The sequence below is a fragment of the Haemaphysalis longicornis genome, unplaced genomic scaffold (assembly GCF_048455015.1).
Source record: "Haemaphysalis longicornis isolate Haplotype H1 unplaced genomic scaffold, Haemaphysalis longicornis Haplotype H1 scaffold_3, whole genome shotgun sequence".
Taxonomy (NCBI): domain Eukaryota; kingdom Metazoa; phylum Arthropoda; class Arachnida; order Ixodida; family Ixodidae; genus Haemaphysalis; species Haemaphysalis longicornis.
Genome location: NW_027526335.1, coordinates 198,611,048 through 198,634,584, shown reverse-complemented (window position 1 = coordinate 198,634,584; position 23,537 = coordinate 198,611,048). Strand labels below are relative to the sequence as shown.

Sequence of the window (23,537 nt, the reverse complement as noted above, 5' to 3'; positions counted from 1 at the left end):
AAGAAATTCCAGTACTCCAGGCAACCTGCGGAATATGGAACACTAGCGTTCACCGCTTGCTCCCCATATACACGTCCGTCTGATAGGTGTCCGAATCAAGTCTGCTGAAGAAATTAGTATGTAATGAAGCACTTGAGTACTTCCTTTCTTAAAGAATTGGCGTGTTGAAGGCAACGGGAAGATTAATGAGAAATGTCGAAGCAGTGGGCCACCTCAGGAGGCTTGAATTGTTTACAGGAATACTCTTTGTGCAACCTCAACGAGAATATTGTGTGTTCCTTGGCATTGTCATGTATGTAGGCAGAAAAAGTGCCCTTAAGAAGAAGCTTTCAACAAACTCCTTTTAAATCGTTCACGACATGCCTCTTCGGTGTGGAACGGTTGTCATGGCAAGACCATCGTTAGCACAGAGAATATTACCGCCCGAAAAGCTGTGGCGCAATAATATTTATGACAGATGGGATTATTGATTGCATTTTTGCAAAAAAGTTATCAAATTGCGGCCAGCTTTCCTCGACAATCTTTTCGTCAGAAATCAGCGTGCACCAGTCAGTTTCGACTTTGCTTATACGCCACCACAGAGGCCAAAAGGTGCGAGATAAATTCAGACTCCTCACGTGTGCACGCTAAAACGCAGTTGTGTATGGAGAGGTAGATTCTGCTCTGCAGTGAAGCCAGGAGTGTACTCTTCTTTGGTAAAAACAAACACCTGAACAATGCTCCAAGCTCTTCGGCCCTAGTTTGAACGCCGCTGCATGGGGTATATATTGAAGATGATAGAGGTGTGCTAGATTGACTTCGTGCCGTTCGTGCGCGCGTAGCCACATGCAGATTTTAAATGTGAATGCATTTATTAGCCGGAGGTTGTCTTGCTCCGTTGGCAGGCGTGTGCCTGCATTCCTCCAGCGCGAGCGCACGTGAGCGCGCGCCTCGTAGTTCTGCCTTCGTCGTCGTCGTCGTCGTAAATGCGAATGTGCGCCTGCATTCCTCCAGCGCGAGCGCACGTGAGCGCGCGCCTCGTAGTTCTGCCTTCGTCGTCGTCGTCGTCGTAAATGCGAATGCATTTCTTAGTCGGGGGCTCGAGACGCCGTTGCCGCGCAGCTGGACGCGGCTATGGAAAGTGTGCGCGTGCGCTCCAAACCCTCTGACCACATAGTCTTGGTTGGCGACTTCAACGTTGACGTGCGCAAGAAGAGTGGCGGGTGGCTGGTCGAGTACATGCAGACCAAGCATTCTATGCATTGTCTCTCTGCCGGCTTCGACACGTGCCCCACTACCATTCACGGGAGTGGCATTGATCTGGTCTTTACGCGAAACTGTGACGCGCGTATGCTTCTCAAAGACCCTTTTACCGTGCACTTTAGCGATCACAAGTCAGTGATTGTGGCCGTCAGGTACAACGATAACACAAACAGGTGCTGATGAATAAATGATTACGTTCACACTCTCGTCATTAATTACGCCATTACTCGCAACACACTCATCGGTGCACCCAATCCATTCGCATTTCTGCACGATTCCGTTCGGGGAGGTGCGGGGGAATTTTTTTCACTGTACCCTGTCCCACAATATTTTCCGCAATGAACTGCATAGGCTGAGTTAGAGCCTGCATCTCCATATTCGTTTTCAAACCAGGAGTAACAGTGACGAACCCACTTCTTATGCTGTTGTTCTGGTAAGGCTAGCCCTGCCAGTGGAACGCTATAAGAGAAAGGCCTAATTTGGATGTTTTTTTACTGTCTACAATGTCTCAATTTATAGGCGCTACATTGGTAACCGTAAATATCTACTCTGGTTGAACTGCAAGTGGCAGTCATCTCGTTGATATGGCGGCTACGCTGCATGGGAGATTCCAGCACACAAATAGAGATTTTTCTGCCATAAATGGCCCAATTGGACTTTGCGCATTTATTATATCCAATTGCTGCGACAACGCCGAAACTCTTTATCATTACTCATCATCTGCTCGTATCGGGTTTCGGTGCATATTTACAGTTGCTGGTTATATATGGTTCCACGTAGGCCCTCCGAAAGCGTAGGCGCTTCAGGTACTTATGCTGTAAGTTTTCCATCACCACCACCGGGTTGGAATATATTTTTTGCTATATTTTTAGATGCGACACTGAGAGGAGCATCTTTTGCCGGCGGCCTTGTCCTTCCTGCGTCGTCATGTCCGCGTCCGCACAGTTGCGTCTCTCCTCCACTCACCCCCTCTCCTCTCTCCGATAGCGAGCACTCTCGGCCAACATCTGCGGGCGCGTGGCGCAGCGCACCCTCACTCTGCCGGTGGGTGGCACTGCGCGCGGCACTGCGCGCTGTGCGCATGTCCAGTACCCTCTCTCTCCGCGGTCTCCTCTCGTTCGTGTGCGCTGGGCATATAAGCGGACTGCCGTGCTCCGGCCGCTCTCTCAGTCGACAGCCACCCGCGCTTGGGCTTGTGCCGCATCCCCTTGCGTGGAACCCAACGATGTGATTGAAACGCAATTCACGTTCACTACGCGTTTCACGCAATGCGACTAATCGACACAACAGAAACAACCAACGGAACCCCCTTCAGCGTCGCATCACACCAGGGTTGCCGCGAGGGGAGGTGGGCGTGATTTTTCTCATCCCACCAGGCGTGCAAGCTGGTTTGTTCGCTTACTTTTACAGAATAGCTGTTTGAACTTGACCTTTGTCCGTTGGCGTTCCAGAGGAGTACCAAAAAAAAATCCCAGGCCATCTCCACTAACATCAAACATTGGCAGGTTAAAAGCATGCGGCCGTTAATGCAGTGTATATAAGTTTATTCTTAGCGCTTTGGCGTGTTTGCCAGCGGAGATTAACCATTTGCGGCTAGAGGTATACAGCTTTGCTGTAAAAGTCTCATATCTTTGAAGAACGAAGCGTTCTCGCGCGAACCAGAAACGAGTGTCCCGGTGATATTTTAGCACGCGTTAGAGTCTAGCGCGAGGCGCAAGCTGGAATCCCGGTGTTTTAGTAACGTGACTACATAAAACGATGGTTACGACGATGACATTAGAACCCCACAGCTCGAGCCGCTAAGGGGCTTCGCACCTAAAAACTGCCCCGGCCCGAGGCACTGGTAACGACCCTAATTCAGTGGCTTCAGCAAAGAGATACCGACTGCACGTCAGCGTGCGCCTCGTGAGTACACCCGGCGTCGTCCAGGCTTGCGCATGGGTTTGCCTCACCTCTGGAGCTGCCGCCTTCGTTGCCGTCATCTTCGGTGCGGCGGACGCGTGGCCCGCCGGTAGCTACAAGAGTGTGTCACCCAACTCCGCAAAAATATATAAATTAACGCTTTCCCAGTTTACTCCCTCTCGCAGAGTCCCAGGCCGTTGTGGGGCCCACGTGAGGTTTTGGACGGTTTAGTTTGAGAATTTCAGGGCGCGGTCGTTAAGACGGAGAATCCTTGCGTGGGCCGTGGGGCGCCGGCGTAAGCGGGCTTGACTCGGTCGGCGGCGACAGCAACTTCTCGGCCGTCAATGTCATCCGTAACATACACTGTCGAGGGTGTCTTGGGTTTCCGACCGCCGTACGAGAAACGTGCATTTACTTGCTCTTTTTGCTTTCTGTCTCCTGGGTTCGCATTCACTGTGGAGAGAAGCTACGTAGACTTTCATTTCTGCTGTTTATCCTGCCTTGCACCACTAGAGCAATGTGCGCGAACTTTTTTGATTTATCTTCACAATGTTTTTTTTTACCTTGCTTGCTTTAATAGATAATTTCACTCCTGCACCTGTGTGCCATGGGTGTGTTCCAAAATAATTTCTGAGGCAGTGTAGTCATGCTCTGTTTTCAGCGTCGTGGTTGCTGGGGTCGCCGTCCCTTTCAGTGTCTGCGATTACTGGCTCGCACATTCGCTTCTCATCCCATTTCCTACGATCAATTATATGCAGAGATTCACTGATATGTGAGCAACATTCTTTTTGCGTCACGCCTTTACTTTAGGAACGATGAATGAGTCGTCCTCCCAACTCTACTCTCGGGTTTTTTGTGGCGAATGCGTTATTAGGCTCTCCTTTAGGCTATCCCTGCCGTATGCGTCCTTTATGCGTTATTAGGCTGCTCTTTAGACTATTCCTGCGATATGTTTAGAATATCCATCCATCATGTCGGACCCGTATGCTCACCATAATTAATATATCCACGTTCGAAGGCGTAAAAAAATCGTTAAGATTTACCTACAATGCTCACGGTTCCCATATTTACCATACAGCGCTTTTGATTTTAGCCGACCTTGAAACCTTGCAAATGAGACGTTACCGCGACCCCCTGAAACCCAGCTGCTCTAACATGAAACCTGTATTTTGATACCAACGTGCACTTAACACGAGCAAATAAGTGCTCTACCCGAGAGCTTTCCACACTAAAAAACCCAGCCGAGATTTACTGTTTTGCTAACGTCTTTCAAAATTCATTCCGTCTGGGGATTATACGCGAGTAGAACTAATTACCAGCCATCTTGGTAGACTGCCCTAATACTGCATCCTTTATGCGCATGCCTAAGGAATCTTCGGCATACGCACACGCTTGTTTTCTTGTTCATATATGATGCGTGTTTGGGGGCGGGGTTCATAGACACCATGTAATGCTGCTACGCGTTTTTTTTTCTCTTCTTCAGATTTGTCTTTTTACACTTAGTGCAATTACGTGTTTATATACTACCTGTATAGCTTTTTCCGCACACAGCGTGCGCTTGCCTGCTACTGTGGGCAGAATTACTCTATTTTATTTTACCCGCCGCGGTGGCTCAGTGGCAAAGCACCACAACGGTGCTGAGAACGAGGACGCGGGTTCGATTCCCGGCAGCGGCAGGCGCTATTCGGATGGAGGCGAAAAGCAAAAACACCCCCGTGTGCAAGACTTTGTCGCAGGGTAAAGATTCCAAGATAACCAAAATTAATCCGGAGCCCCCCACTAGGAAGCGCCTTATCAGCTGTGCAGTGTCGACGCATTCAACCCCATGCTCATTCTTCCCAACTCATTAGGCTTTGCCATAGCAACTGAAACTTGCTGTCTCTTGTCATTATTTTATTAGGCGTACCAGATGTTTCGTGCGCATACAATGTTTCCATTATGTGTTTCGGCTCCAGATCGCGAAAGATTATAAGACTAACTGGATGTGTGGTGTCGAGATCCTGGATGACGACAACTTCCTTGGAGCGGAAACAGCAATGAACCTCTTCACCTGCCAAAAGGACAGGTAAGACGTTTTAATCGTGCAGTATGTTCTGTGCCTGGGATTTTGTCACAGCCAGTGGTTTATCGAATTTTTATTGAGAAATGTAGGAAAAGGGAATCCTAAAAATGACTAAACTTAGCACGACATTTCGCTCTTGCGTGCGTAAATTCAGAACATAGGCCCTACGTAACAACTCATGCACTCCTCCGCCTAACGACGACGATGGTTGACCGCGAAGCGTTTTCGTAAGGGATAGCTTGGCTGTCGTTTAAGTTTGGACTATCCCTCGCAGGCGGTTTGGAGTTTTGATCGCGGTGACTTTTACCATTTGATTTCATACGAATGAACCTGCGAGTTCAACTGCCGTCAACAGAGGTCATCATAATTGTTCTATTTTTGTTACGTCCCCGCACTTCTCTCCAAATCCAATCTGCTCCCACAGTGTTGAAATAGGGCAATAAAATAGTCATCGGCATCATAATACGCAGTACCAGGTTCGATTCCTACCACGGGAAGCGTTTTTTCGTTGACGTCACCCATAATCATCATCAACATCGACAAAAGTTGGCTTTTCTGCAGCGTTTTGTTTACAGTACATACGCCAACACTCAGTCATAGAAAGCTTCACTTTAAAATGAGTATACTCGTTGTACCGCCTAGCATTGCTAGATACTGTCCTACATGTTGTGAATGAAATGAGGCAATAAAGAGCAAGTGAGGGTTACTGACATTGCGAGGCTCATAGGAGCGCACACATGTAAGCGTGAACCTGCAAGGACGTATTCTCTTTGCACTCCTCTGCTGGGTGGTGCAGCAACTTCCTCGGTACTGGCCGTGAAAGGCTCGGGCGTGTCTTCACACCTTTCAACAGTGCGGTGGATGACGAGCGGAGGCGCCTGAGCCAGGTGGCGCAGTACCACCTGGGCGAGTTCGTCAACGTCTTCCGCCGTGGCTCGCTGGTGAGACAGAACATGACCGAGCTGGCCTCAGCCGTGCAGGGATCGGTGCTCTTTGGCACCATTCACGGTGCCATCGGTGAGGGACTCTTCTCTTTGTTTTTCCGCCGATCTTTCCACGTTGTACACTTGACTAGCGTTGACTATACGCCGCCGGGACCTCAAAAATACGTTCCACCTAAATACACGTTCCTAACCGCAATAACAGCATTTAGGCCCAGACAGGGGCCTCTAAATTTTGTTGGAATAAATAGTAAAAAACATGCATGGTACATCTGCTAGGCGCCTTAAGATTGGACATCTAGTAGCATCACGCCATCAGCAAGACACTGTTTTGGAACGGAGCCGGGCCATTCTCATTCTCGAAGATCTAAAAATCCGCTGACGGAAAGAGACTAGCGGCCACGGTTTTGTGGGAACTATTCTCGTACACAAGCCGCTGAAAGTACGCTAATGGACAATTGAAATACGAACCACGGAACGCACGGCCGACAATACAGGTGCCGTCATCTGGCAGCGGAAGGGAAAATAGACGGTCATGCGCCGTACAGGTGTCGGGAACGAGGGTGCGGGTCCCACTGCGATATGTTGTCCTCTCCTCGCACGCATGCCTGCCTTGTCGCCATGCCGCAAGAGCGCTGAAAACTGCGGGCACCGCCTGCTCGGCGCACACGAGCGCCCGCTCCTAGTCTGTGCCCGCGTCACATTGGCAGCGTATTTTTGCATGTGTGACGCAGTAACTTGAGCAAATAATGATGGACGGCTGGGTAACGCCCACAATTACGTTCAGTGCTGCCCGCTCGGGGCCTACAAGCACTAAGGTCCCTGCGTAAAACAAAACAAAAAAATCCGGCCGCCAGCATAGTTGTAAAAGGGCAACTGGCCTATAGAATGGTTGGAGCTGCGTGACTACTTTATTTTTCAGAAAATTAGAATTCTTGTGTTAGTAATTTTCACAGCGCAGACGGTGCTTGCTGTCACATATAGACCATTTCATGGGTTAATCTTTAATACGACCAGGCCAGGTTCTGGGCTGTGTTGCGCATGCCCAGTTACATGCTGTCCACTGCGCCAATCATAGATCCGCCAGCACAGCCCACTGGTAAAGTGGTTGCTCCCAGGACGAAGAAATAAAAAAAGGTCTATATAATTGGAGACAAATTATGGTGGTATATTTATTATTTCCACAAACACGGAATGAGCGAAGTGACTCAGCCATTACTGCGTCAAACTAAGGCGTTATCTTTGCAGCCAGATCATTGTTCAGACTGCAGCACGAACGCAAACGATTCCAGTGCCATCAGAAGTTAGGCGGCATGCTTTTTACTTCTACCCCACAAGGGTTCTTTCCCGACCGTTGGTGTCAACTGAAAACTCCAGTGAATAAAAGAATTTAGTGGCATCGCCAGGAATCGAACCTGGAACTGCTATAGAAACAAAGCGCGAGCCCGTTGTCTTACCGATGTAGCTATGAGATCTTCTTTTTTCTTTAATGACTGTCTTCCGGTCTTCGACACAACATAGAAACACAAAACAAACTTATTCACATGAGCAATTAGAGCGACAAGCCACCAACCTATGAAGGCTGATGTCTCTCTAAAATTCCCTAAGCGTAGTCAAGGGTTCTATCCGTGACAGCCACTCAGGAGCGCATGCCTTGCGCTTCTGGACTTCTACGTTCTGGGATATGGACTCACGAAAACACTGCCGCGCAGGGCGGGCGTCCACATCACCGTGGAGCCAGAACATGCGCGAACGCCATATCTTATGCAAGGCCACCAACATAACGAGGTGCAAGGGTGCCCCCTCCCCATTTTCTACCGCTAGATAGTGTATGCCATGGGGGCTCAGAGGGAAATCTTTATGAAGGGTCCTCTGGAGGACATCCCACGAAAATAGCGCAGCCCAACAATGCAGAAAAACGTGCTCTATCGTTTCTGGTTGTTTACAAGTAGAAAACTGAGTTCCCATGGCACAGATATCCCTCTATCCTGCATCCAGGTTCCAACAGACAAGGTCCCTGTGTGTAATTTGAAGAAAAAGGTTTTTACTCGAGGGTGAACCTCCATTCTTTTGACGCGCTTTAGTACATTTTGGCCTGGCACAACACGGTAATTATATCTATACACAGGGACGGGGAAAACAACATCGCAAATGTCCTTATACAGTGTTTTGCGTGTCACAGAAGACAGGTACCCGCCAGAAAAGCGTGCGAATAGAAAACGGGTCGTCATAACTATTTCCTTAAAATACCCATACACGCCACCTGGCATGTACCATGCAGCTATGAGATCACGCGGAGACTAGGAAAACAGGTGGTGGACTCACCAAGCACATCTGCGGATTTAACCCCTGCATTCTCGCTGAATGCCAAGTGATAGCGTCCCGCGACATCTCGCGCCGCTGTGCGCCGTACCCACGGCACGTCTAGGAGCCCTGTGTGCGCCTTGTGCGTGTGCTAGGAGTTTTAAAAATATTTGGAAGCTCACACCAACGCATGCCATCTCACTTCTAGTACACCAATGTGCTAAAGCCTCTGGCCTCCGGCCTCCACTGTCCACGTAAGAAATCACAGCTTTTCGTCGTGCGTCGTCACGCCAAACGACACACCAAGAAACACATTCAAATACTGCTTGGTGGCGAGACCATCACTCCAAGCCCTTGTATCAAGATCCTGGGTCTACACCTCCAGGCCAACACCAAGAATGACGTATTCTTCAAGCGCCTCCAGCACAGCATCAACCGAATCATACACATGATCAATCGAGTTGCCAGTAAGAACCGAGGCGGCAAGGAATCCGATACCTTTCGAATAATTCAAGCTTTTGTCCTCTCGAGAATCACTTACGTCAACCCGCGGTCTTCTTGTCGGCAAGGAGGACATAAAGATGCTTTATATAGTGATTAGAAAGGCAGTTGAGAGGACCATTGGTCTTTCCATGAGTGCGCCCACAAGAGACTTCTTAGCACGGGGCTCCACAACACTGTGGAGGAGCTGATAGAGCGCTGTGAGGAGGCGCTGCTCACTGGACAGGAGTCGGCAGGTCGAAGCGAAGAGGACGAGGTGTGTGCGGAGGCCGAAGGCCGAAGAAGGGAGCAGGAGAGAAAGAGGAGGAGGAAGCCAGAAGATCGTGGCACGAGAGCGGAAGGAACGATGTTCGAGGAGAGACCTGCCGGACGAGAACGTTCGGGGAACCTCCGTTGCGAGCCGCATCTTCCCCGCGGACATCGAGGCAGCTCAGCCGAGACTGGCCACGGAGCACCCGGGCCGAGCGCTCATCAGTCGCCGCACCGGCGTTGACAAGGGCACCGCGGCAGCGCCCCGAGCCTAGCGCACGGGACCCGACTTTGCGGCGGCCAGCGCCAGCGTCAAGGAGACAGCGCCTGCAGACATCACACCGATCAAGTGTACCGCCACAGCTTCCTACCGCCGAGTACTGCAAGACTGCAACACGTGAGCGGGAACGCCATTGAGTCAACAGTGTCTTGTCGGATATCTAGTCCTTGGATTAGATTAGCTTCTAGTTAATTTGTGTAGTTTTCTAATTTGTGTATTTTTCTAATTCTGTCTCGTGAATAGAGTCTGTCCTTGTCTGACGTCACGTGCCTCGCTTCTTCTCTGCCAGTTAAACTTGACCTCCTCATCCACACAACAACCCGCATCACAAAAATGGCGTCCACGGCAGGATTCTCTGCGTAACTTCCAGAGAGTCGAGGAGGTAATTTTTGCGGCGGAGAGGAGAGCACTTGGCGCCGGAATGGACATTGACGAATTGCTCCTCGCTCCAGCAGGTCGCTCCTCGAACATCGTTCCTTCCGCTCTCGTGCCACGATCCTCTGGCTTCCTCCTCCTCTTTCTCTCCTGCTCCCTTCTTCGGCCTCCGCACACACCTCGTCCTCTTCGCTTCGACCTGCCGACCCCTGTCCGGTGAGCAGCGCCTCCTCACAATTGCCCCCATCGAAAGAAGTGTTTTGGGGGAAAAAACACTTCCGGTGAAAAGTCCGTCGATGGTCACGGTGGAAAGTCCAGTCAGCTTACACGCCAGGCACCACGTATCAGCACTACCACCAGAACACTTTCACGTCATATAGTAACACTTCCAAATCACTGCATAACAATGAATCCAAACAGCACACATTTAAACTCAAATACAAGTACTTATAATACAACAAACTGCATCTCCTAAGTCATGGCTTACACAAACCACCCAAAATAAGTAGTGACTAATAGAACCAGAATTATTCCACCGAAACTAAGAAGTGACAGACGTTTTAAACAATACCAAACAATAATTAAACTACCACCGCGCAAAACCGTCCAGCAATGTATACGGGCGGCCGTCATTCAAGGTGGCTCGATTAGCCCGCACACAGTTCAGAGTACAACCTATGAACCTAACATACATGCTACAAGTTTTCTTTCCTAAAAGATTGTTCAGAACAGTTTATTTCCTCTAGGCATGCCATTTCAAGCCAAGTCGAATACATGTCTTCAATCTGGTTTGTTTCCATGTAACTTCATCTTCACTTTGTTCCGACGCGTCCATTGGACACCTTTCGCTGCATGGTCGGGTTGGCTTCTCCAAGGGATTCTTTTATTCGCAAGGGTGCCGCATGATGACTTCCGCAACCGTATCTTGAAAGACCGGTCCCTTTTAACTGCACCCCCAGCTTAGCGTATGCACGCGGTCCTCGGACCAGTTACTTGAGCTCTCACTGAGTGCGGCGCAACTTTAATCCCTTCGTGTGTGGGAACTTCCTTGAAAGAACGTGCTCGCTTCTCCTGGAAGCAATGTGTCACAGCTTGGTCATTCTCGGCTAGCAACAGCTTTTCGCCCGGGACCAAGAACTTTTGCAGGACATCCCTGCCCGATTCATTCCTTCGTGCCTGTCGTCCGACAGCGAAGCGTTCCGAGAGAGAGCGCGTTCCAAACTCCTCGGATGGCTTGTCGCATGGCTGTGCACCGCGAACCTCACTCGGCGCCTTCACGGTAAGCGTTCCAGCACGCGGCTAGTCTGCCTGCGTGCCACACTCAGCCCGTGCAACTTCTTGTGCCTGGAGCAAGTCTTTCACCTGTACATGTGGCAGTTCGGAATCTGTTCTTTTTTCTTCCTTTCGACACGCGGCCTCATCAGTGCCACTGACCCGCATGCCCTCCGTCGCACGTGCGTGGAGTTCGAAACTCTTTTTCCATCCTTTTTCGGAGACGCGGCGCTCTCTATCTGCAATTTTGAGATCTAAAGCTAGAGTCGCGCACTTCTTCTCTTGCAGCTGTCTTTCACGATCTAGCTCGTCGCGTTCGAGCTCAAGCCTACGAATTTCGGCTTGTCTCGCGAGCGCTCTTTCTTGTCTCGCATCCTGTCTTTCCTGTCTTTCCTTTTCCATTTCTCTCTCGACCCATTCCTTCAGCTCACTGCCCACCAGGCCCAACTCTTTTCCCACGGCGAGCAATTTGTCAATGTCCATTCCGGCCCCAAGTGCTCTCCTCTCCGCCGCAAAAATTACCTCCTCGACTCTCTGGAAGTTACGCAGAGAGTCCTGTCGCGGACGCCATTTTTGTGATGCGGGTTGTTGTGTGGATGAGGAGGTCAAGTTTAACTGGCAGAGAAGAAGCGAGGCACGTGACGTCAGACAAGGACATACACTATTCACGGGACAGAATTAGAAAAATACACAAATTAGAAAACTACACAAATTAACTAGAAGCTAATCTAATCCAAGGACTAGATATCCGACAAGACATTGTTAACTCAATAGAGTTCCCGCTGACGTCTTGCAGTCTTGCAGTACTCGCGGTAGGAAGCTGTGGCGGTACACTTGATCGGTGTGATGGCTGCAGGCGCTGTATCCTTGACGCTGGCGCTGGCCGCCGCAAAGTCGGGACCCGTGCGCTAGGCTCGGGGCGCTGCCGCAGTGCCCTTGTCAACGCCGGTGCGGCGACTGATGAGCGCTTCGGCCCGGGTGCTCCGTGGCCAGTCTCGGCTGAGCTGCCTCGATGTCCGCGGGGAAGATGCGGCTCGCAACGGAGGTTCCCCGAACGTTCTCGTCCGGCAGGTCTCTCCTCGAACATCGTTCCTTCCGCTCTCGTGCCACGATCTTCTGGCTTCCTCCTCCTCTTTCTCTCCTGCTCCCTTCTTCGGCCTCCGCACACACCTCGTCCTCTTCGCTTCGACCTGCTGACCCCTGTCCGGTGAGCAGCGCCTCCTCACAAGCGCCTTCTTTCTAACCAGAAGCTCTCAATGAGCAGAACTGCGGCGGGTCACCGTATCCTTCACCACATTGGCTGGGCAGCGCAGAATGTCACTCTGCTTGATGTACTCCCGGACTCTCGGCGGCAAGAACTAAAAATGCTCCCTTTGCTTAGAAATATGAACCCTTCACACGACGAGGGTCGCCGACAAGCAGGGGTCAAGTGCTGAACACCAGCCTCGGTGGGGATCATGCGGTTATCTACACAGACGCCTCCCAACATCGAAGGCAGCAGCACAACATCATCATGGCTGCCTCCAGATCCAACCTCCTTGCGTGCGCCTCACTCAAGACCTCAGAGATGACGGCAGCAGAAGAGGCAGCCATCCCCTTGGCTCTCATTCAACCATGGGTTCGTATGGTAGTCACTGATTCCCAGCAAGCCTTCTGAAATTACCAGTCGGGATTGGTGTCCCAACCTGCACTGCGTGTGCTAATCAACCACTCCCTAAATGGTTCTATTCAGCTCATCTGGCCACCCACTCACGCTTCCGTGGAGGGCAACGAATACGCGCACCAACATGCCTGCGCTTTTACGCCCCGTGCTATGGAGCTGCACGAGCTGAGTCACGCGTTTGTCTCGTGCAGGGACATAACCCAGCATTATCGGATTCAGAGACAGACCCTACCTTCGCCTTACCCTGACCTTTCCAGAGAGCAACAAACTACCCTGTACGGCTCGTAAGATGCGGCTGCTCACCCACCCGACGCGTCTTCACTTTCTGCGCACGAGTCATTACTACGCTGAATGTAAATTTTGCTCAGAAGGAGGAACACTCCGCCACAAAATCGGGGTTTGCGACTTTAGCCCTGAGCACCGTCCTCTCTTTCCGTAAACCACCGAACAAGAGCAATGGGAGAAGCTGCCGTCCAGCCCCTCTCTGCCTACAAGCTTCAGCCGGTGGACAGAGCACAGGCGGCGCGACTCCATATGGGCTCTAATGAAGAAAGAACCATTCCCCTGGGCCGCACTCTGGGCCGTTCAGAAATCTGAATATAAGTATTTCATCCCCTTGGCCTCCTCCTCCCCGTATTGTTCCTCCTCCCCTGCCATCGTCTCTGCCGCCGGTCTCGTCGCCTCCGCCCGCGGCGGCAGAGACGGAGAAGTGACATCGTCTAACACCGTGTTTGAGCTTCCTTTAATTTTATATAAAAAAAAGAGTTCCATATTGTGCTACACCAATACAACTTAAACAGCCACCTTTTATGCATCATGCATTAATTTAGCCTTACCAAGAATATCTCTTCGAAGTAAGAAAGGGTGTGGTTAAGCGCATTTCACCTGTCAATGGTTTCAATATTTGCAGAGTGACGCCAGTGAATTCAAGCGACGTCGCATGAGTAATCGTTATGGGTGCCGGTTACAGCTCTGCTTTCCAACCACATTAACTGGGTGAATTGGCGCGAATTTTCTAAATCTACATTTCTGTGCGCTGGTTCTATTCAGGAACGTATAATGAACGCAACAGTTTGCCTTCCGAGAGCATGCACGCGTTTCCCGCGCAAGCACTGGCTTCAGCTGCAAGCAATTACGTGCCCTATTGCTCTCATCCCGACCAACACCCGAAGCTGCGGCAGCGGTACTACTTGCAGTGCTTGCAGCGCTCTTGCGGCATGGCGACAAGGCAAGCGTGCGAGCGGAGTGAGGAAAAACATATTGCAGTTGGGCACGCCATCTCGCTCCGACACTTCTACTGTGCATGTGCGTATCTTTTCACAGGCCGCTGCCAGGTGAGCGCTCCGGTATCTGCGGCCGTGCGTTCTGTGGTTCGCATTTCAATTGTCCATGACTGTACACCACTTCTCCCATCAAAACTAAGTGCTTGGGCAAACAAATGCCAATGTTGCTCGGCTTTAAAACGTCAGTGCTACGTACCTCAACACCGCTGAAGCAATAGCGAAAGTTGGGCTAGTTGGTACGTCGCGGAAGACCAAAAGCGCACCAAGAACGGGGACTTCAAGAAAGGACACAGACATGCGCTTACTCACAACTTCTCATTCGAGGAGTGCTCACCTCCCTGCGCGTTGCAAAAAGTGTGTTTGCGAGCCTGCTTTCTACGTAACTGTGATTTTCTACTGGCATAGTGGCCCAACTGTTATCGAGCTGTTACAGGCCTATCAGTTCGAGTGGTTACAAGGGTGTAAGCATCACTCTAATCGGGAAAGAACGCTATTATCGGCACTGCATTTCTTTATTCTATAGTTTGTTTTCTGTATAGGTTGTCGCAGTTTGAATACATCGGCAGTTTAGAGTAACCGCTTGTTAGTGTCCTTTTTTCGGTCCGCGTTCTTTGTTTGCGTTTAGCCTTCTACGCCGCTGGGCAGAGAAACCCGTCATCTGAATGAGCTATGACGGCAGGAAAAGGAACATCTGTGCGCAAGCGGGACACTCCCTGGCGTCACGAATCCTGTCTTTTTTGCCATAGTACCACTGCCGGCGAGCCTACAGTCACGCCTTCTTTCTGCACTACAGTCGTCGCTACGCCTGCTTACAGCTTCAGGCGAATGCTTGCTTGTTGCTCACGTCATCGTCGTTTTCGGTTACTGGCGATGACGCCTTTCCACGGGCGATTATTATCAGGGCTGATTAGCACGGCAGAGAACCGCGGCAGTTGCGCGATGCCTGCTCTCCATCAAAATATCACAATGTGCCTAGTAAAGCAAATGCGCCATCAAATTCAGTGAGCGAGAGTCGACTCCGCCATGTAATGTTTAGTTGTGCAATTTACCCGCACTCTGTGTGAACCAGCCTATTTCGCACGGCACGAAAGCCATGGTGATCGCCACTGCAATGCTACGCTGTCATTAAAACAAGAGCATGTTCGTGGGGGTGCAGAAAACGCACTCCGTTTCTCCTACTGCAGTGGCTCAGTGGCTAACGCGTTCCACCCTGAGAACACTGGCAGAACTGCAATGGTTTTTAGCGTCATTGTATTTCTGATGGGGCCAAAGTGAAAATGATTGGGAACACCACGCCATGCATCCAACAGAGGTGTAAAACAGTCCGTAAAGCTGAACTTCTTCCATACCACAGCTGTAGCCACAGTGCGTGCAACACCAATCCGAACTAAGCGTATCATGTGCCCAACGGTCTACTCCGGAAGTTTAAAAATAGGAGACGGACCACATGAGCTTGTGTACAAGAGAAATAAATTAACCAAGTCGAAAGAACAACCGTGTTTGTTTGCGGACATGTAAAAAGGCATCTTTTCTGTAGTGGCGACAGTATAGCGCCAGCATTTGCCTCAACTTCGGACGCTCGAATGTAACTTTCATTATGTCTTTCCCTTCATTGTCACGCTACCCAAATCAAGATCATAACGGAAAACTAAAACGTTTGAAGTGAATCTCGTTTTTATTTCCCTCATCAATGTAGGTGTGGTGGTGCAGCTGCCTACCGACTTGTACAACCTCCTCTACGAAGTACAGGAAAACTTGAACAAGGTCATCAAGAGTGTGGGCAAGATTGACCACACTTTATATCCTTTTTGAGGATTTGCTTTCTGGCGCGTAAACTTTTAGAACAACAGTAGAGGAGTAGTGGGAGTCTGACCTCTCCGTGTTGCGCAGAAAAAAACATGTTAATAAAAATATAACGTTATGAGTGAAAAGTAATGGTTGGTTGTTGCTTGCTTGTTGCTTGCTTGTTGTAAAGTAAAGTAAAAGTAAAGCAGTCAAGCAAAATGTTTATCTCTCCTGTAAGGTGTTTTTATTCTCTTATTTACCCACCAGTTCTTGGCAGAAAATATATTGAATGTGGCGCCCATTCGTTGCGCTCTGTTGGCACTGACCGTTCCAAGAAAATGATGATTTCGAATCCGAATCGCGTTATTTGATTCCTGTTCGCTTGGAGCATTTGGTAATAGAATACTTTCAATATAGCATGGCGGTTTTTTAGAGTTTTCTATCCCACGCCCATATTGAGGCTTTCGTATGACTAGCGGCTGCTGCCCATTTTCTACCAGAAAGGAGTTAGCTAACGCGGTCTACAACAGGCTGTTGCTTAAACGTAGGAACCACGACACCTGTCATCTTTCTACGCCAGATTTGTGCAGTAATCATGTACGTATTCACAAGGGCGGAAGATAACTACCAATATGCGAAGACTTGAAATACGGCACACAGCTGCTGATATCTAGTAGGTTTAATGTACCAAAAAACTGCCGATACCTTGAAGTTCTCGGTTGTGAAGTTTCCATAATCATGTTTGGCACCCCATTTGCCTGAGTTCGTCGTACTTTCTTTTCCCCGTCCTGTTAGCACTGTTTTAAGCAATCAACCATACGAACTAGCTCGACTTTCATTACGTAGACAAAATTGCTTTGGGCGCCGAGCTCTCGTAATAGCATCGACGCTATATAACTTTGCGTTTATATTGTTAGGTTGCGGAATACCTAACGAGACTTGGTTGGTTACAGCTTCTACAACAAAGTTGGAAATTGAACGTCAGGACAACTTTCAGGAGGACGTTTTCAGAACGCTGCCTAGTGTTTCTCAGATGCTTGAAATCAAAATCCGTAATCAATCCCACACACAACTTGCCGTATTTGAGGGAGGCTTTGACGTCTTCTTTGTGCAAAGTGAGGACACGTCAGCAAGTTTGTGAATGTGTTGTCTCCCCGTTACGGTGGCTAGAGCAGTGATTTCTTGTGCTCAATTGTATCCCTACTTTTATGCCAAACATCCGTTTAATGTCTTTACTAAACTGTCTTTAAGATATAGAAGGTCACTGTGAGCTCACCAGATGCCTTGCCGTATTTTTACAGGGTAGTTTTAATGCGAAGTAATCAAAGAGTTTTCTGGCCAAGTCAGCGGCATCGGAGAATTTGTGGCAAGAGAAGTGAAACAAGCTGGTCAGCTTGGGGGTTGAGACCGCAAGTTTATTTGAACCAGTACATTGAATTTGACAACACTGCGAACATGGGGGTAAGAGAATTGGAATGTGGCTCACAGTGACGGATGGGGTGTTCATAAGTTGAAAGGAGGCAAGTACCATGTAAGGGGGTGGCACAAAAAGCAAACCTGTTGCCAGCATTTGATAGGTTTTCTGTGATAAAGGGTCCACTGGAGTGCTACATACAGAGCAATAACTAAGCCAAAATACTGAAGTAATTTTTGTTGCTGTTTCAAGCTTGCGAAATGTGCCCTATCCCAGGTCATTAGAGGAAGTACAATACACATTGCTGTGGATTTATTGCATGTGTATTTATTCGTGCGCATAGTCATGTTCTTCTAATTTAATGCATCTAGTCCTGGGCAGCATGTTTTTCCTGTACCCTTTTTTTCAAGGAAAATATATTTTCAGTATTTTGATAATGTATTTGGTTATATTCAATGTTTTCAATCTTCGCAAACACGTCATTTCTCATTCACGAGCAAAGCATCGTTATTTTTAAAAGGCAAGAAGAAAGACCCTTGGAAGTTGCCTTCTTTCGTTTAAAACGCACAGTTATTTAGGCCTTACTGTACGTTTTAGTGACAGCTGCAAAGTCAACGAAACCGGCTGTTATGAGGAAGTGACACAAGCTTGGCATGCTCGCGTTGCCATAAAATATGTAAGACCTGACCATTCGTAGAGGTCTTTGCTTGCTTACGTGTGAAGTCGGTAGACGCGTTGCAGTAACCTACGGTAGACCCGGAACGCAATTACTGAACCTGGAGTGTAGTCATGTTCCCGCAGTTTGCAAACCGCAGTAACTGGTTCAGATTTCCTATACCAAGAATCTAATGATTCTGCAGTTGTAGCCCGTGTATAAAATGTGTTCGACCTATCCTTTGAGACGTAAAAAAAGCCACAACCGGTTCATTCAGGCCTTTCTCATGATTTAAATACCTTTGAAATTATTGGTCCTTGAAAGCTTGCTTGAATTAGTGAAGTTGAAATGTGGGCTAGTTGGTATAACATGACTGAAGCTGCAGCGCAGGAAAAATCACACACAATGACAACAAAGGCAGCCATGCGTATGTCCCCGTGTTGCATTTGTGTGTTTTTCTTTTTTGTTCTGAAACTTCAGTTGACTTGACTTTTCTATTCATTTTCATTCACGATCATTTATAAGTGCCTTCACCACTGCGCGCATTTAAACCTCTTGTAGCTTGATTAAAACTGCAATACCATGTCAGCTGCAATGAACAAAGTCAGGAAGCCACACATTCCCCTAACCCAGACATCTTCCGCCTTTATTTTTAATTCTCGACACCATCAATAATTCTGCAAAGTTTACTTCGTCAGGAGCACGCCATGTACTGCGGGTGGGGAGAAGTTCTTTGTTCAGCGTGATTACAATTAAACCTTAACCTTTTGACTGCACCTGGCGCTCATTTTCGAACGCGACGAAAGCAGAGCCGGCCACAGGCTTCATCGACGGTGATCTCATCGAGAGCTTCCTGGACCTCAGCAGGGAGAAGATGCAGGAAGTGGCTCAAGGAATTCGGGTCAGAAACTAAATTGCATACCGATTTTGAAAGGTCAATTATATTACGATGAGAGGGTTATACCACCGCTTTTATTTGTGAGGTTTCCCAAAGTGTACAATAAACTACGTGCTTCGCTGTAAGGACACAAGAGGAAAGGGCGATTTTGAGCAAACTATTGTGTGCAAGTTTGTAAACAGAATATTCGTGCAGTGGTCTGTAAACTTGGGCCCTAGATCCGTCGTTGGCATTCTCTCTATCAAATATCATCTCACAGCAGTTTATACCTTGATGGATGTACGGGAATAAGTATTTGGGGCGATACAGTACCATGTTACAAAAGCAGTCTTGGACACTTCTCTCACAAAAAATGGGTCTCGCCAGCCTCGTGTAGTAGTGTGCCCAATTGAAAGATGTCGTTTTACGGCAGTGGGCACAAGCATGATCATGATTATGCATGATCATCATGATGGTGATGGTGATGAATAGTTTGAAGGAAGAAAGGTGCTGAAAAAAATTGGGGATTCCTTACACATAGATTCCGATGGCAGTGGTTCAAGGAATAGACCTAATAAAACCACCCTGATATAGGTTCAGATACACCATGCAAAAAGGTATGTACGCGTAACAACTTCCGGGGCGAGATATGTTAAGTTAAATCACCTCACGAACATCCACTGAGATAGTGTGGAACGGTAACACAGTTTTATACGGTTCTTTTTTGTGAATTAGCACTCTGTGGGTTATACAAAGCCTCCGGTAACTAAAGTATGAAGAATAGAATTGTTAGTTTGAAACATTTTGCTGTATTCCACAAATTTATTTTCCTGGTGCAATTTGCTGTGGCTGGCCTATGTAATAAATAAAATTGGTCTGTTTCCACTCACGCAACAAACAGGCAAGTGAAACCAATGGGCTTGCGTTTTCCTTCGAGGCTAGCATTTAGGAAAAAAATTATGAAACAACATGGTAACCGCAATTCCTTATGGTTGTGTACAGAGAACTTCTATTGATGCGGTCGGGGAAATTACAGCACCTGCTTGGCGCTTGGTACGAATACCGTGACAAAACTATAATGGTATTGTAACCATGACAGTGGAAATTGTACTACCGCAGAACAGATGCTTGGTGGCATAATACAAAAGATATTCTAACATGAGTGTAGAACGTAATAGGATAGGGAACAGGACATTAGTGGTGGAAAAGGAGTTACCACTGTAATAATACCTTGAGTTTGAAATTTAAAAACTTATTTACAATGCTTGCTTGAGTCACACGATGACCAAGAAAAAGGGAAGTAGTACTACTAGCTAGGCGTCCTTAGTGCGTCTTATACAAAGAGATATGATTTGTGTGTACATTCTGAGAATGTACGCACACCTTAGGAAGTAATAGCTTGCAATAGTTTCCGTAAACATTGATTGACAAGGTATAGAAAATGGTATGAATAAAGTAGGCAGACTACAAATTGCGCTCTTTCTATAAAATGCTTCATCGGTTCATGTATTCAATTTATTAGAAAATTTACTGCTAAAATTTTACTAAAAAGGAATGACTTTTTATATAAACTTAAGTTTCAACATCTTCAGATGCACGAACCGAGAGCGTTTGTAGTAGTTTTGCAGCGGGCTATGAAGTAGGACAGCAGACATGGTCATCTTAAAATACGAATACTAAATACCACGAATCAGTCTCATAAATACTACGGAGCGCAGGTGGTTCCCGCCAAGTTATTTAGTAATTATGTTGTGCTATCAAAAGGTGTTAGTCGTGCGCCCTGAAAACTTTATAGGCACGTAAGAATACGCAAATGGTTGCTATAACAGGTACGAGATAATAAAAGCTTCGTATTACCTGTAGTTTTGCGCTAAGTAGCTCAAACTGTCAGTATTTTAATAACTATACGGGTGAGAAGTTTAAGCACTAAGGTGCTAAATCTAAGTTAAGGCTTATGACAACAGTTCAGTTGTTGCGGGGAGCAAACGTAGTGGCATCAGGCTTAGAACACTGCCTTTTTTGTCGAAGGGCTTACATGCTCCCTTTTTCTTCCAGATTGACGACGGGAGTGGTATGAAAAGAGACGCCACCGTGGACGATCTAATCAACATCGTGGATGAACTAAACCGACTGGTGCACTGATAGCACTGATAGACTGCCAGTGCTTGATAATTGCCATCAGAGAACTTCGCCACAACTCAGTCATAAAATCACTGTGTCGCCATTTCCACAGTCTGACTGAAGAAACCAGTAACCAGCACAGTGCAGTGGCCGCAGCGGTTGGTTGCATAATCGCGATGTCGGGACGAATGTATGTGTCTCTTTGGCGAGATAAAGGCCGATTAATATTGGTAGGCCTCAAAACCCCACAATCACAATTTGTACGATAATGGTCGGTAATCTTGGAGCTATCGAATCCCATATTTCTCTTTCAAGGCTGCTTGCCTACGAAGTCCACCAGGCACGTTGCGTTTTTCGGGCCACATTTTAGTGTGCAGTTTAACGCCCGGTTCAGTCATGTCTTGCGGTTAAGGTTTTTTGTCAGATTTTTTGCATGCTGCGTATTGTAGCTTTTTTAAGTGAGCTAACTCTGATTCAGGATTCCATCACGTAAACACTTTAACCTCTACAGCATGATTTGGTTCTAACAACACCATTTGCACCTTGTTCCTGTATTAGAGTTCGGATAAAATAACTCACGTCTTCCGGTTCATTATTTCAATCGGTTTTTAAAACTTCTTTTAATCAGTTTTAAAACATGCAACCTCTCACAGATGAAAAGCTGGTTAGTGTTCTTGCGATTCATATAGCTTTTTGAAAATCAAAGCTTTCTTGATACAAGTTCGCTAAACAGTTGCTTACTAAACAATTGCTGCACATATACAACTGCCACTTCAGTTTGCAAACTGTGGCGCTGTATTACTGAGCTGTTGTATACTAATGTAAGCGATTTGAAACGGACAATTCGCTAATATGAACGTATTCATTTTCTTGCTGATGTCTTCATTAAAAATTATGTTTTGCTTTTTATTTAGCGTATATGAATGTCCACATTGATTTTAAACTACATTTACGATGGCATTTTGCATATACAGTACGATATAAAGTGTTGCTGATACTTTTTTCGAAAATCATACAGAGGTATTTATTTGGCGTACATAGGCCTGAATGCCAATACATTCCGGAAATAAATATATTTTTGTTTACTCGGTGTATACCAACGTCTGGATACTTCATTGGATGAGATAAGTTAGTCCGGAAACATGCAACCGGATGCTTATTTTCTATACTTGCAACATTTCAATTCAGCACATCAAACCTAAATCTCGGTAAGCTGGTGTTGGAAAAAAGGGGCCTAAATGTCTGGTGCTACGCCTTCCCGACACTAGTCGTAGAATAAAATATTTTCGAAGCTGCTCAGTTTAGAAACGCTCTTTCATAACAAGTATTCACCTAATGGACATTATGCTGACATTCCGGCTACCGGTAGCACATAATCTTGCAAAGCCACCTAAACCCAATTCATTGACAAACACCCCCCGTGAGCAGCGAAAGACCGCTTTTTGCAGCGCACACCTCGCCGTACAGGTATTCCTCACGGAGACGGCAGAAGGTGAAAAGACGGCCCCTGGACTGGGCTGACAATCCAGCTGCGCATACATATATAAACGTTCCCCTTTCAAAACCTCTACACCTACTTATGGCACTAGTGAAAATCTATTACAGCATAACGGAATTACACGCCGCCATGCTAAAGGGAGCCACTGCTTTGAATTGCACTGACCGCAGCCTATGTGCTTGACTACTATTCTAAGTGCAAGTCTCCAGCCTCGCCTTTCTACTATCCCGAAAACTGTCCAGAGTGTACTTTTTCTACGTATGTTGAGCGTTGCGCTCATCAGTTCCTTTCTCCAGGAGGCGTCGACGACAGAGAGTCGTCCGCTGTTTCACCGCAGCCAAGCCAACCCGCGAAATGATCAGGTATAGGAAACTAAGCTGTGTGAAGTTAAATTTCTAACCCACCGGAAATCTATGCCCGAATTGCTTCGACAAGCTCATGGTGTTTGCCCTGTGCACTATTCCAACAATGATTCGAAAAAAAGAAAAAAAAATCCCTGGCTGCGCATACCGTGTACAGCATGATTAGTGTGTTGACGGAGAGGTTGGCTCAATTACTGTGTGAGTCCAATCACTCAGAGTCATTTGGGATCAAACTCGCCAGTCAGTATTAGTTGGACTGAGCGTGGCACTAGTGAGGCATCATGAGTTTGAGCTCGAGTGAGTTTGAACCCATGTTATCCCGAGTGAGTTTGTCCGACTGAGTTTGAGTGCACTGCAGCACGAGTAAGTTTAAGCCCAAGTGGTTCAGAGTGCGTGTGAGCTCGAGTGAGCTCGAGTGAGACTGCCGAGACCGCTTGAGACTGTCTGGCCCTACGTCCGTGTGATATGGGGACCTGGGCTAGCGTTCATGTAGGTATGGTTTTCAGTGAATTTACTGCAGTCTTAATATATACCGCAGTTGTGGACATAAAGTTTTGTACTAAAGGTGAAGTCAATCCATCTGTTAAAATCAGCCAATCAGATCATTAGATAAGCCATTGGCTAGCTGCTCATCGTTCCTATTCAAAGTGAATGAGGTCGCTGTTTGCCACAAATGAATTTGTGACCCGGAATGCTGCTGTCATTTTAAGCGAAGGCAGTCCTTCTTGACAGCATTTACAGGTCCGCGCAA

At 47.6% G+C, this 23,537-nt stretch overlaps 1 protein-coding gene across 1 annotated transcript in view; it reads left to right on the top strand.

The window, feature by feature from the left end:
- Positions 1 to 21,930, top strand: part of LOC144173646 (DNA damage-binding protein 1-like) — a 113,094-nt gene extending 91,164 nt beyond the window's left edge. Inside the window, exons 18-22 of the mRNA XM_077701981.1 lie at positions 5,100 to 5,209; positions 6,060 to 6,223; positions 15,771 to 15,873; positions 18,706 to 18,829; positions 20,861 to 21,930. Of these exons, the coding sequence (XP_077558107.1) occupies positions 5,100 to 5,209; positions 6,060 to 6,223; positions 15,771 to 15,873; positions 18,706 to 18,829; positions 20,861 to 20,947 (588 nt within the window). The 3' untranslated portion in view covers positions 20,948 to 21,930. The remainder of the gene's footprint in view (positions 1 to 5,099; positions 5,210 to 6,059; positions 6,224 to 15,770; positions 15,874 to 18,705; positions 18,830 to 20,860) is intronic.
- Positions 21,931 to 23,537: the final 1,607 nt, after the last annotated feature.